At 34.8% G+C, this 16543-nt stretch overlaps 1 protein-coding gene across 1 annotated transcript in view; it reads left to right on the top strand.

Moving 5' to 3' along the window:
* Window positions 1-900: 900 nt before the first annotated feature.
* The window catches only part of LOC144449171 (transcobalamin-2-like), a 50106-nt gene continuing 34463 nt past the window's right edge, over window positions 901-16543 (top strand). The window contains exon 1 of the mRNA XM_078139670.1: window positions 901-1001. Coding sequence (XP_077995796.1) covers window positions 987-1001 — 15 coding nt within the window. The 5' untranslated portion in view covers window positions 901-986. The remainder of the gene's footprint in view (window positions 1002-16543) is intronic.

The raw sequence follows: 16543 nt of genomic DNA on the forward strand, positions 1-16543 counted from the left end.
TTACAGAGGTTGCAATGGATTGTATGTTTCCCAGGAACGAAGTATAAAGTGTCGCTGTCCCGCTGTCCGTGCTGGGCTAATCATATTGAAGGGTTTTCAGTACAGTGTGGGAAAGTGCTATATAAAAAAATCATCATTATTATCATTATCATCATTATTATTATCATTCATTATAATGAAATTGGTTGAAAATTATACGTGTGGGTGTGTGTGTGTGTGTGTGTGTGTTTGTTTGTTTGTTAGAGAGAGAGAAAAAAATGGGGGAGGGCCGGGGGAAACAAATGCAACCCGACAGAGAGGGTCATTTAAACTGTAAACTGAAATATATATGATAATTGATATGATAGAGATAATGATATAGCAGATTGGAATATGCAACCTGTAGTATCTTTTAATCGATGTTTTTATTTTGTCGTCTTGACAGGTGTTATGTAGGGGGGGAAATTGTATTCTGTATTCCTCCTAGGCATTACACATCCAAAACATCGTAAAATCTCGCGAGAACGTATCCGCGGCACTAATCGTTTGATTGCTTGGTAGGTGTATTGACTACCGCTTCTATTAAATAATTCGCCATGTCATTCTAACGGAAAAGCTTTCTTTCCTTTAATAATATCGACAATAAATTGTGAAGTGACGTCACAACTACGGACAGATCGATACAGAGGTTTAATTACGGTACTGGAACTGTCAATTTTAGCGGCCGATGATATCTACAATTTAGCATTATCCGTACCAGTTTTATTGGTCCCAAGAGCAAGCCGTGTCGTGTGCCTGTGGATAGCAGTGACAGTCGGAAGTCATCATATATGATAGCGACTCGTTGTCGTCCTAAATGCAAATTAGTACGGTACTGTGAGGAACATTACGGAACGAAGCCTACCTCTCTGCTTATGACACTATCGAAGACCAGGAAGCCGACACCACTCTAGTGGTTGGAATAAGGCGACACGACCGAACATACGGCTGAGAAGTGTACTAGAAATATGGGCGACTCAAAGGTGAGTATCGGTGAAACTATTTCCCGTTCGCACTTATCAGATGTAGAGTACTTACGTTGTTATCACTATTGAGTTTAACACAGAGAATGCAACCTTGTCACTATGGAGGTTTCACACTATGTTTTAATTTCAATCATTTTTGCATATTTATGGCCATAAATCTATACGAGTTGACGTGCAATCATGAAATTGTGTCAATACACGCGTACATCACTAAAACATACACGCGATACATATAATTCATCAAAGCAGATGACATTATTGTAATTTGACCCCAACCATGTATTACAGTAGTAAAAAATAAAGTGGATTTTCTTTCAATAAAATCCGTAACATTAATACCCTGATGAGGTTAGAGGATCCATAATGGCCGACATGGTTATTTCATAATTATAGCATTTACATTTATTGTAGACCAATTAATAATAAATATCAGTCGGCTTCACGCTGAATTTTATACCAGTATATATCCGAAAAAACATGCAGATGAGCCCACTTTCTGCTGCAAGGCTTGTTCGTATATTGTAAACAAAGGTATGGAAAGTAAATTTGTCATGGTTAATGCAGCCCTTAAAACATGCAAGTAATGGCACATTGTAAATAAATAGTACTTTTAGGACGTCTTTCACTTCTCCATTAGTCTCTCTGGCTGTCAAATAAGAATCATTTGAATTATACCCGATTGATAGCGTTTTAATTTTTCATGTCATTCATCAATTTGAAGGAAATCGTCCTTTTTATGGTTTTTAGAATGCCTTTCGGGGGAGACTGTCGTTCCATACCGACGTTTTATCAATGCCATGATTTGAACAGTTTTGTCATTTCTTGCTTACCATTGGGATTACCATATCCCTTAAATCAGCTCTGATTAATTAATTTCAGTTGATCGAGGCTACATTTATTTTTACCGTGATGGAAACACAAAGTCAAAATATGTTCGATTCATCAAAGTGTTATATCGTACATGTGTACATCATTTCTTTATCTTTTTGAAGTGATTAAAACTAGCCCGGTAATGTCCACGACGTAGATTTGTTTATATTAATGCCTGTTAGGTTTACAGGTTCGTTTTCAACTCGTCTATCATATAAAACACAACCACCACAGCTGGTTAGAACCTGCGATATTTCAAACAACCGATTTCTATTTTAGTGCTGGTGTAAACCCAAGCCTTATTTTAGCTGTTGATCACGCATGCTTCACACCTGTATTGTGTAAACACGTCACGCCTTACAGAAAACGTATATTATTGATATGATATAATATATGAAAGAAGTGCAAATTGTGAATTCTAAATATAACTTTATTGCGTATTTGTTTGTGTAATTTAAGAGGACTTTTCATTAAATGACGGAATACGATTGTTAGAGATGTTGAAAAATGACACGTACGTGTAGAATAATACACACAACCACTTTGTATTTTTCGTTTGCCTAGAATATTTCATGTATTTATTCAACTTGATTAATTGCTCCCAAAAGTATTAACGGGGAATTTAAATTCCATTCTCCTTGAAACAACCTTTCACCTTCGACGTAGATTATTCAGCTGTACACCTTAAAATAGTTTACTTTTATTGATACTGTGGTCATTGACGATTTCTAGTTTAATTCGTCCGTTTTTACCTCTGTAAGGAAAGAACATATTTTATGCTTTTGTCTCTGTCTGTCTGTCTGTCTGTCTGTCTGTCTGTCTGTCTGTCTGTCTGTCTGTCTGTCTGTCTGTCTGTCTGTCTGTCTGTCTGTGAACATGATATCTCTAAACAAAACTCATCAAGTCTAATGAAACTTTCCCCACATCTTGCGTATGAACTTATTAGGTTTAGTAAACATTCACGAATATTCGTGAGTAATTTGCATAATTAATGTTTTTCTGTAATTAGGATATATCTTAAGAATGCACCCTTCAAACTCCATACATTTTATGGCATACATCAAACTTAATAAGCGCATGTGTCCTATAAAGCTTGTTTATGTAATTTATAGTTTTAATAAGTCATTTTCATAATTAATGATTTCGGTAACTAGGATATATCTAAAGAAAACACTTCAAATTCCATATAGTTTGGTAGAAACATCAACCAAAACAAAGTATACATGTCCTATAGAGCTTGCTGACATAGCTTTTAGTTGTGTGGGAACAAAACTGTTTAGGTTTTGCCCTTACAGAAGGTATTCAGTTTACATCTAGTTAGTTTTTGTTTTCTTCAGAATTTGCATTTGGTATTACTTTCATTGCATTTGTTTTGATGTGTTCTAAAAACAGTTGAAGGTAGATAAGAGAAAAGGAAATGTTTCTTTTTAGCGCGAAATGTTCGTACACGATTTCGACGACACATTTGATGAGCAAAAAGGTCGTACATGATTTTTGACGACACGTTTGACAAAGAACAAACTCAATGAAAATGAAATATGAGATTATGAATGTATAGCGAAAGTATTAGGTATAAATCCTAGGTTTAAGTTCTCCTCTATAAATTAAAGTATAGGTCAATCTCATTCGCCTACAGTTTACACAGTGTTCCATAACTAACTTTCTGAAGTGTGTCACTTGCTCTCTACCTGACAGTAAAAAATGATTTTTTTTTAGAATTAATGATATATTTGTCGGCGTTATAGTTAAGCCATGTATTAATAATTGGGCAGTCCGTCATTGTATTTGTTTTCTGATTTAAGAATCACGTGACGTATATACACTTTCGGTTACTCATTTGTTGTTAGCTCAATTTACGAATTTAATTTGCATACTATTAGTAGTAGTAGCGGTATTTTTATCAATATTATCATCATCATCATCATCATCATTACCATCATCATCATCATCATCATCATCACCACCACCACCACCACCACCACCACCACCACCACCACCACCACCACCACCATCATCATCATCATCATCAGCATCATCTTTATTATTATTATTATTATTATTATTATTGATATTATTATCAATACGCTACTAATAAAAATACAACATTTGTGGTCTGATATACATTTCCAAACTTTAATCTTTGCGTTGATAATGTAAGCTTCCTTTCGAGGTTATGTACACAAACTAAGTTCTTAATTAGATTCTTCAATTTGCATAGTGATTAGATTTTTTATAACATAATTAAATAAACTTAATTAACACACAATAAATAATTAACACTTTGGCAGTAAACGAATTAGGGTGGATTTTCGCAGTCGATGGAATGCCAACCATCCTACACGATTTCAAATGTTTTACGTAAGGAATATATAGAATATTTTCACTGAATTACACTCACGATCGTTTTAAATACGTGCATTCAAGCGTACCACAGACCATCCACCGTGGTGGAGGGTCTATGAGTGTACTTATCTATTCACACATCCCCCTCCCCCGATTGCGCCGTGACGTGACGATTATACTCCGTCAGTTAATACTTGTCACTGACAGACTAACAACATTTTGCGCTCAAAAAACAAAGTCTCTTGTCAGCAAGGAGAACTACCGAAGTCGAACGCTGTCAGTGTATTTGTACAGTAACATACTAAAATACACCGTAATCAATAATGCAGGAAACCCCCGTAAGCCAACTTTACACCGTCTTACGTGAGTGTGTTAGTTCTAGACAGATAGAATATTTCTGTGTGTACGAGTTTACTGTATTCTATCTACATGATCTATAGATAGAATATATCTTCCTAGAATCTGGCCAACATATAGTTAGGTAGGTGGGTGGGTAGGTAGGTAGGTAGGTAGGTAGGTAGGTAGGTAGGTAGGTAGGTAGATAGATAGATAGATAGATAGATAGATAGATAGATAGATAGATAGATAGATAGATAGATAGATAGATAGATAGATGCACGCACGCACGCACGCACACACACATACATACATACATACAGACAGACAGACAGACAGACAGACAGACAGACAATTGTATGTTTTCTTATCGTGTGTGTGATGAATAATTTTGCTGTCCAATATTATTGTTTTTCTGTTTTACCTTGACTGCTATCTCTTTGAAGAATTCGTAAATGCATGAGTATGAATATGGACATACATACATACAGACACAGACACATACACATAAACATACACAAACACAGACACATACAAATACACACATACAAACACAAACACACACATACGGTATTCGTATCAACAATGCAATATACAAGTCTAGTGGACAATCGTAACTTGTTAGAAAGAATTGAAAAGGTTGATGGAAGACAGATGTTCTACCTTGAATAAGAAAAGAAATAACATCCACTTTCACTTCCTGTTCCTTGTCGTTTAGTCATGGAATGGCATCTTTCGAATATAAAACAATGAACACAAGATCTGTACAAAAAACTTTCACTACGCCCTCATCGACAACATTACGTTTTAGTTCTCTCAGCAATCAACACTGTCTTGCAAGTCTTGGTATATTTATACTCTACATGATACTTAGAGAACAAACTCTGATCAAAGCAGATGTATAGAAATGAATGGAGTATAGAAAATAGGTGAATAAACATTCTTGAGGACAAACTTTGAACTTGAAAATAAGGTGATGATTGAAAAATGCAATATTAACTTGAACGAGTTGCAGACGCGATATGTGATCAATATTGTGAATATACTGGAACATTTAAAAACCCAAAGTATTAGATGCAGGAAGCGTGGACGTATTTTTTGTTTTATTAATCGGATACACCTGCAATGTCATCCTTCCTAACGCTGATGCAAGAGACATGATACGAGAAGGCGAACACTAATGGGATTTACATATTTCACTAAGTACAATGTGTTGCATACATTAATAATGAGACAATGAAAAATAAAATAAAATAAACCATGGCTACATAGTCTGATTGTTTATTTCTTAAGTCAGCTAACTCCATGTAAACAATACAGTTGAAATATAATATGACATTAATACGTATGACAATACATTGCAGAATTTGACCATGACATACATACGTACATACATACGTACATACATACATACATACATACATACATACATACATACATACATACATACATACATACATACACACATACATACGTACGTACGTACGTACATACATACATACATACATAGACAGACAGACAGACAGACAGACAGACGCACGCATGGACGGACGGACGGAAGGACTCAAGCACGTGGGCGGGTCGGCGAGTGGGTAAACAGACAGATAGACAGACAGACAGACAGACAGACAGACAGACAGACAGACAGACAGACAGACAGACAGACAGACAGACAGACAGACAGACAGAAATCCGACAAAACTGTCAATTGAACAAAGTCAAATAACTGTTTTGTCATGTTTTTTTTCTCATAACTATTCTTTGGTCAAGTAGAAAACTTGGGCGAAAGATTTGAAAGCTTGGGCGGACCCCAAGTATAAACCCTTCGACATAGAGTTGTAAAGCGCACTATCACAGTGAAGTTCAACAGTCGCCATTACAGCTTTTGAGCATGCGTATTTGCATTCTAGTAGATTAATTCAACTAAACCGTGACCAATCTAGTCTCTGTTAGGTGACACACCTAATTAAACTAATATATATCGATACATCAACTGTCAACCAATTAACTGATCCCCCACCCCAATAAACCGATCAACTGTCCCCCTCTCGATAAAGCGATCAACTGCCCCCCTCTCGACACAGCGGTCGACTGGTCCCCTCGGTAAAGCGATCATATGGCCTCTCAATAAACTGATGAACTGGCCCCTCGATAAACCGGTAATCTGTCCCCTCGATAAACCGGTCATCTGTCCCCTCGATAAACCGGTCATCTGCCCCCCCTTCAATCGAATTATCTCTCCATTAACCGATCGACTGGTCCCTCGATTTAAAAATCGACTGGGCCTCGATAAACAACCGATGATCCGCCCCCCCACCCAATAAACCGACCAACTTGTATCTCGATAAACTGATTAAGAGAAGGCTATGGTTCTAAAATGTCGTATTCTAAATCCCAAGATGATTCCAGTGTCATTTGAAATTCTCCTTTTCTTACCAGTACTGTCGAAATTCATACCAAGAAATGTATTGTCATGATTTGCCATGGTTACATCGTAGTTATTACATCAATATTGTAATTAGTGATAGTATTTAGCTAGCTGATAAATCGTTTTATTATGAGACTGAACTAAATCTTAGGTACACACCAGAGACATAAAATTATAAAATTGGTCACGTGATAGTGATTGAGCAAACCAAAATGATATATACTTGGGAGAAATTATTTATCAGAGCACTAATAAGGTGTCAAGACATTCCCATGATAATATGAAATTGCGTCTCCATGGCAACCTCAAGGCGTGGTTTTAAACATACACGTCACATCGCATAGTCACGTACCGACCTATTCATGGTTCGTTCTTACTTTTCTCCAGTTACTGTATATTCAGTTCATCTCGTGTTCATTCGTTCGATAACAAATACTATCAACCGTTGTTGTATTTGTTACGAACACACATCTGTATTAAACTACAAATCACAATAAATGTGTAAAAATCAAAATATTGCCTAATTTTTACCACCGTGACGTAGTATATGTCAATGAAATTGATATTTTCATCTCTGGCCAACTTTGGGCCAAAAAAATACAACTAAATTATCCGTCCAAGTAATCAGACGACTAACTGTTGATTTGTTGAAAACATTTGTAGATATCTATAGACATTTGCATTCTGCTTTCGAAATGAATGTACACGTTGTAATTAACTTTTAGATCGCCTTCTAATCCAGGGATTGTCTCACTTTGTGAACTTTGGCAGCGAGGCAGATTGCGTTTTTGTTACTGATGGCTAATGTGAACATGTAATTTTCATTACAAATTCGTTGTCAGACAGGATATTCATCATGTCATATTGTAAGCTGTCGAGAAATGAAATTAATTTGTAAAGAATAATAAGAAAAAGGTCGGTCAGACGTACAACTGCATTGTTCAGGCACAATATGGCGAATAAATGATGCGTTAAAGTGAATAGGAATAGTGGCAGTGGAAAGGGATAGTACTATACGCATATATAGGTATGACTAGTTCACCACACTGCTGTTGTCGTCGCCTAGCAACCACCAATTCTCATCCATAAGTGATCGAGTGTCGCGTTTCCCTCCATGTTGTGGACGCAACGTCGAAATGAAATATGTGACAGCGGAGTTTTGTGATGTCATCGCCAGCATGTGCAATATACATACGCAAATTGACCCGGTATTTACTTAGGTAAATTTACATAAATAGTTTGAAGTGGAAGGTGAATTTACTTCCTTCGAACCATAATATTAGCAGGCTTTCGAAAATAGAGTGACCAGGAACAGAGTTACATTTGGACGGCTGTCGAGCAGAGTGCCGACTACTACCGGTCCACGATGTTTATGATGAGGCAGTCGTACGTGAGTAGGGGAGGTGATAGCTCACAGGTACGTAAGAATCGAAACACATTTAAATGGCATACATCTGTATCGTATATGCAATATCACATCTTCCCAGAAATTGTCAAAACGTATATTCGGGATCGTGGAAGCTAAACAGTGACGTTTTAACAACTGAGTATCTACGAAAGTACAATTACAGTGTTAGTGACATCGGATTAAATGTCCATTAGAAGGAAGATAGAGTTCGGTAGAACGGGTGTGTTCGGTCATATCACCATTTACGTTGTACATCGTACACACACATCTGTGAGGCTGACACGGCTATAGCGGTGTTGTGGTGTGACTTTTTCTGTAACTCTGTTATATAACCGTAGAATCCCTCATTGAGGTCGTCTTTTGTTATAACAGTTCCTCATTTCACCGTCTGCTATACATAGTTTCGTGTATTTAACACTAACGTGTAAATATACGATCTACAGAAACAGTATACAACCACCTTATCACCGCAATCATACACAATATTTTATGTTGTCTGACTAAATCAACATGAAATAGATCTCATTTACTATTCTAAAAGGTGACTGTATTGAGAATGTGACAGACGGAGAGTCTACCATTTTATAGTGCCGTGTAAAAGTTAGGCCCATCATCATCCCACTGTGACAAATTTTACAAGTGTTTCCAATCTTTCCATATCATGATGTTTTTTGGCCTAAAGCACGTAGCGACTGAGTGTAGTTACTGAATGTCTAAAATTTAATCGTTTTTACCTAATCATATAACGACGAAAGATTATAAGAGACATATAAACCATCCATACATTGCTGTAATTGAATTGTATTGTCAAAAGGTGTCGTCAAAACCACCTTTAGCGGGAACTTATTGTGTGTCATGCCCTGAAAAATCGATATTTTCCGAAGAGTCACCGAGACTAACCCCGTCAACATCTGTGAATAACCTCATTTGAAAATACGATCATTTCTCAAGTTATCTATACATGCAAATTTGACGCGAGAGCCATGGTCCTTATTTGCATAAGACTGTATTTTTAAACTCAAGTAAAAACAAGATATCTATATTACACATACAAACGTGAACTGAGAGGAATGGCTTTCATTTTGCATACGATTATGTTTTTAAATAATAGATAATTAAGTTCTCATATATCACATACATACTTGACACGAGAGCATTGCCCCTTATTTACACACGGATATATTTTTAGACCCCCACAAAACGAACACAAAGAGAAACAATTTAATTATTCGTAAACGTATGATTCGAAGTGACCAGAAAAATTCAAATATCTGTATATTTTCCTCCATAATGAGAATTGCTGGTGACAGGCTTTCGCGGTTTATTTTCGTTATGCATTTCCTCCTTTATGGGCTTCATTATATATTATAGCAAAGCAATGCCTAGTAGTTGCTGAATTATTCACACATTCCCAAGATATTAAGCTCAGTCCGGAATAAGAGCCTATAAAATGCACATGTATTACTTTTTTGTAGGAATTAGGAAAAAATGAGATTAGTGTGGAAATGACCGTAAGGGATGATAGAAAGTGAACCAGTCACTCTAGATAATAAAATAAAATATGTTCATCTGATGAGAACCAGCTCAGGATGATGTAGGACACACACAGATTGTATCCAATACATTGATATTAATTTCGTGTAATGCAATAATTTGTGATCCTAATATTACACCGAAAATCTTCCTTAATTACAACGGTTCAAATTTATGCCTCAAAATTGGTTTATTTTGAAAATTACGATCCAAAAGTCAAGGTCGAGAGACATTGATCGTAATCTTATTTCTCAATTCTTGTTGAAGTGGAAAATATGGGATAAATTAGGAAAGTATGACAAATGCAATCATCGAAGACATGTCGGAATTTTTATAATTATCTGAGGAATGAAATAACAAATTGAAATTCTACTGTTGTATGTATTAAAACAACAAGGAATACTCGTATGCTTGTGAATATATCCAGCTCGTAAAACACTAGATTCCCAAGTAACCAGTGAAGCATTTTTCACTGGCATTGTTATTTTCATGTGCTCAGTGAAGAAAATGAATAATTACCCATTTATCAACGTCTACAAGCAATCACAATAACGCGAAATGGATTAATTTTTTACATAAAATGTTTTTAATTTTGAGTATGTCCCTTTAATGAAATTTGTACATGTACACTGTAGACTCTACTAACGTCAAAACTCGATATGTTTAACAGCTTAAAGTGGCGTCATGTATGGGTGCACAAAATTGACACACACGACTATTTAAAGAAGCCATCTAAAACCAGACGAAAAGTCTATAAAATAAACATTTTACGTCAAAGTAGAAGATGATGTCGCCATGCTACTCTCGTTGGTGTTCACATGACCATGACACGACTGCCTACAAATCGGCGCTAATTTCAAATGAAAGCATGACAGAATGGTGTATAGTTCATGTATGTTTTTCCTACACCCATGATACATATTGTATATACATACACCCACCCACCCACTCACCCACATAAACATATATATACACACACACATATATATATATATATATATATATATATATATATATATATATATATATATATATATATATATATATATATATATACAAGTAGTCATGTATATATACATATATATGTATTGTAAGTATGTACATTTATGTGTGTGTGTATATGTGTGTATGTGTTTGTGTGTGTTTGTGTGTGGGGGGGGGGTATTACAACCAGTGACAGGTAAGCATTTACAAGCAGAATTGTTACAACCAAGAAAAAGTAAATAAATGAATTGATTACTAACACACTTGGCACAGCATGTTGGAAGTACAGAGATATGTATTACATTTCAGGGTTTGATAAGAACAGTTTTACGGTCTCTTTCTTGACATAATAGTTCACATTCACAAAGAATTTCCAGTTCCCCTGGAATTTCATGTTAAATCTAAAGTTTGGAGCATGAATGTAATCTCCAACTTTTACCGTATAAGTCACCTGTTGAATTTGTGTTATTTGAGGTGAGTTTGTATAAGTGATGTAATGAAATGTCAAAGTTGGCCATTTATATTTACTGGTATATTCTTAGTGGTATCTCTCTGCACCGCGTAACTTCATTTTTATCTGAGTCTTACCGTCTACATGTTTTCTATCATTTTGAAATTAAATAACACGTACATGTATATGATATGACATTGTTGTTTATTTGCGGAAGGGGCTGCTGTTGTTGTTGTTGTTTACGTTCTCACTAAGGTTACCATGTTGCTATGGTAGTTGTCTGTAGTATGTCGTCATCGTTATACATTTTCCTGTGTTAGAGTTTTTGTTTTATATTGCGTTACAATCCGATAATTCATGATGTGCTGTCATTTACATACACATTGAGTTCATCTAGTCGATGCAGTGTCTATTTAGAGTACACCAGCAATTATATAAAAAATACCCTATCTCACAAACTAGCCATGCTATTTTGATAAATTATTTTTAACATTGCACTGGATACATATCAGGATCCCTTACACTCGGCAAGGTAAACGTTATCTGAATCATGCTTGAGTGATCGGTAGAGAAGAACAACATAACCTATCAGAAAATAAGCATCATGAAATATGTATACTTTAATAAGCAACACAAACGTGAAAGTAATAATGAAAAACTCTCGTCAAAATGGAGAGAAAATTCATCAATGATAATATCTCAATTCTTTATATAGCGAGCTTAAAGATTAACTGCTGTGAAATGGCCATTCTTATACAAACAGTGTTGGTGATACTATCTTTTTTTGTCCAGCGTGCGTTTTTGTCGCGATGGTCCTGGCAATCGCAATGACACCCCGTCTTGTTTACGTACGTATATACATGAACACATAAACACGCGCACGCACGCACGCACATACACACGCACGCACATACATACATACGCACATACATACATACATACATACATACATACTACATACATACATACATACATACATACATACATACATACATACATACATACATACATGCATGCATACATACATACATACATACATACATACATACATACATACATACATACATACATACATACATACATACATACATACCTTGTTTCACGGTAAAGAACAACTGCAAACCAGTGGCGTTTTTAATGGCAAAGCTATCATGTTACGAGTAAACTTTGTAAGCTCTGTCCTTATATCACTATGGCAACGGGAGATTACGATAATTAACCTGGTAAGAGTCTATTCGTAGGTTAGTAATCGAAATGTTTCTTTACTGAGAACTTTTTTGTTTAAAAGCATGCATACTCATGACCTTTGTGTTCATGTTAAGCAATTTATATTGAAAGTAGTGCAACCAATCTAGAAATCTAACTTCAAAGCCGATTAGCGAAAAAAAAAGAAAAAAAGAGGAGTCTGTTTTTTCCACTGTGTACTCTTTCCTTTGATTAGCAACACAAGAAAAAGACAACCTATGCGATGCTATATGTAATCCCTACTTGCACTACAGTTCAACTATATTACAACCCAAGTGTGTTGCCACGATGATAATTCCGTAAAAGCTAAACACTGTAGTGAATATTAAGGTCACACAGCATTTATGCCGAATGTCAGTAGAGAATTAAGATCACACAAAATGTCAATACATATATAACATATCTCGATATTGTTTGTAATTTACTATGTGATGTGAATACTAGAATAGAGTAATAAACTATATTGCAATACTTGTAACTCCAATATCACTTTCCATGCATTAAAGTAACAACTAAACGGCAAAGTATGGACAATTAAATTAATATGTGCACAGTCATTTTGTTTTTGTATTCAAGGTGTTTTCTGCCGGAAACTTGAAAATAGACACCCAATAAGAAACTTAATAACGATAACATTCAATCAGGTATACCATGTACCTCTAATAAGGTTAACACTGAGTCGCAAAATGGCTATGCTAGTAATACGTAGATACGACCAAGTATTACACGAAGGAAATAAAACTGAAAGACTGAGTTTAGCTTTAAATATTCGTTGTTGAATAATAGGTGAAATCTAGTTTATACCCTTTTTATAGAATAGCTGGATTAGTATGTAATTATACAGTTTAAAATATTCATGTATTGTTGTAGGTTTTTACTGCAGGAATGATTCATATAGATATGTAGATATAGTTGATAGTTTCACACCCAATGCTGTTTGTCACGTTTTATGGGTCTTTATGAATTCCTCATACTGTTCACTCTTTACTGTATTAATGACAAGTTAAGTATCCATTCATCCATGCAGAATGTTCGTATGCATAGGACATTTTACTTCGTGATATTCTAGCCAAACATAGCAAATTATGTTGTCAAAATTATTGGCGTTATCGTAAAAAGTAAAGTTGTTCATGATTGTCGGTCGCTATGCAAGTAATGACAACTTTGTAGAGTCGCATTAGGCTAGCGTAAATTTGATAGATTGATAGATATATTGATTGATTGATTGATTGATTGATTGATTGATTGATTGATTGATTGATAAAGAAAACAGTTATTACATTACAAACATAGCTACAAGTTTATATTCTTCTCTATCCTTCAGTATATTCTATTTATACTGTCGACGTTGTCCGAAATCTAAGCCCATTTCTTTCCCTTACAGAACTCGTTGTAATAATTAAAATACTAATTTGCATATTTATATTGGTTTGATATTTGCATATATACATACTCGCTATGACTATGAAATTATGATTAATTTGCATATTTATATTGGTTTGATATTTGCATATATACATACTCGCTATGACTATGAAATTATGATTAATTTGCATATTTATATTGGTTTGATATTTGCATATATACATACTCGCTATAAATATAAAATTATGATTAATTTGCATATTTTATTGGTTTGATATTTGCATATATACATACTCGCTATGACTATGAAATTATGATTGATATTCCACATATTTCTTTCTCACCTCTCTATTCCTACTCCAAATTATGAACTTTGAAATAGACTATTAAAGGAGTACTCAATAATATTTAATGAGAAAGTTTATTGAGGTGTTCAGATTTAATGTTCGATTAAGATTTATCTTACGATACATTTAAAGGTCAAAGGTCAATGATACCTTTAAAAAGCTATCAGCCTGCTCTGTACAATATTTTAGATTGGTCTTTTAAACACACAAGAAATAATGTGACTTGAAGGAAATATGCAAATATCGACATTAATATGCAAACCAAAAACAGTTGAACGGTACTGTTTAGACGATGTCCTTATTATGTGTCGAAAATGCTTGTTTCAGCAGCTCAGACCACGTAGTGTAGTGGTCTGAGGTTTGAGGCATTTTAGCTGATATGACTTATTAGGTTCAAGTGCATGAGCAATGGCACTATTTATTGGATCATCTTGTATGATTTTACTATGTTTTCTTTCTACCCAAACTGCCATGTTCACTAAACGACCAGAGAGCAATGTTAATCCTATCAAGAAAATAACACTTTGCATATTTATGTTAATTATGACCGAACCAGAGTTTCTGTAAATCATGTATGTTAATTATCCGATTTGCATATCTTACACAGTTAATAAATATCACTCTTTAATCTTTTTTCATCTTGCAACAGTGAATTGTTTCAACAAAATGAGAAGAAAAATAATATACTGACAAAAAAGAAAAGAGTTACAGTAGTGTCATTTCCTTGGTGTTTGTTAGTCAAGATTGGGTTTAGATTTATCGCTGTCCATAAATTTTAATAACATTTTCAAGATTTTATCAATATTAATTATTGATAATTCGTTAGTCGTGAAATGTAATAGATTGCTTCCTTCACATTCTAAATTCCACACTCTTTAATTTTGAGAGAACCAGAAGATATGAGGATAACAACCTCGTCGGGATAACAATTTGGTGTTGAGTATAATATCACCCCGCGGTGGAATATTACTAAATGGACTTCCTGTCCTTTTCGTGTTTTTATCTGAAATTACTAACCTCCGTTAACGTTATTCGGATTTACTACTGTAACATTCAAAAGTACAACATGACGACCATATTGGTATATAAATGGAACCCAGTTGAACACTGGTCGTACAAGATTTGAAAACGTAAATCGTTTGAATCGTGTGAATATAATCCAATAAGAACATATATACTCGTGTCTTTGGGCGGCTAGCGCGTGTCAATCACAGTCATTTAATAAATATTGCAGGTATTTCGTCATTAGCAGCTGACACTAGACATTGATAAGAAAAATCATACATTGATATAAGTTGAATATAGACTACTTTAAGATGAATTCAACAATAACAACATCTATTAACATCATCGATAGGCAAAAATATCTTTATTTTGAAAAAATAAATGGCTAGTATATTACAGTCAAATTGAATAACAATATTGACATGGTCATGGTAAATCTAACCATAAGTCGTTATCTGCAATCTAATTACATAATGCCCTTTAATTATCAAGTTGACGATCAATTATCTTGATTTCATTCCATGATTTATTTAAGGATTGAATTATCTATCGTTTACATAACGTTCAATTAGTGTACCAATTATAGTACATCATCAAAACCACCTTGGGATAAGATTGGCAATAACAATGCCAAGTGTATACATTTCAGCCACAATTTCTTCGTTCAATATTTTGTCAACTCTGTATATGCAACGTCACAAACTAAGCTCCCATGCACCATCAAGTACTGAAATCATAGTAATGTTTGGGATTAAAAGACTACCCGTACCCTTGACCTGCCATATTGATGACGTAATCAATCATCGCACACCAATCTGTATTAGTAGTGAGTGATATGTAAATAATCGCTTTTAGCTACTTTTAAATCAACAATGAATTAGAGAAACAAAGTGTACACTAGGTGGTTGTTATAGCGCATGTGATATGTTAACAGTTGAAATGGAAACTTGTCATCTGATGGCAATCCCGATGGAGTACTTTATGTATTAGATGACAACTCGGTAACCAATGACAGTCGCGGAAATGGTAGTAGCTATCAATTAAGAAAAATTGACAAGTGGGTATTTGTAAATGTAAAAAGTCACGAGCTACATGGAAATATTTTAAAGTGAAATGTGTGAGCTTAATGTCATTGTTGACATAACATTTAATATCATTATTGACTTAGTGGCAAACAAGTTGAAATAATGAAACGGACAAAAATGAAGTACTTGTCAACCAGCA

The sequence above is a fragment of the Glandiceps talaboti genome, chromosome 18 (assembly GCF_964340395.1).
Source record: "Glandiceps talaboti chromosome 18, keGlaTala1.1, whole genome shotgun sequence".
Taxonomy (NCBI): domain Eukaryota; kingdom Metazoa; phylum Hemichordata; class Enteropneusta; family Spengelidae; genus Glandiceps; species Glandiceps talaboti.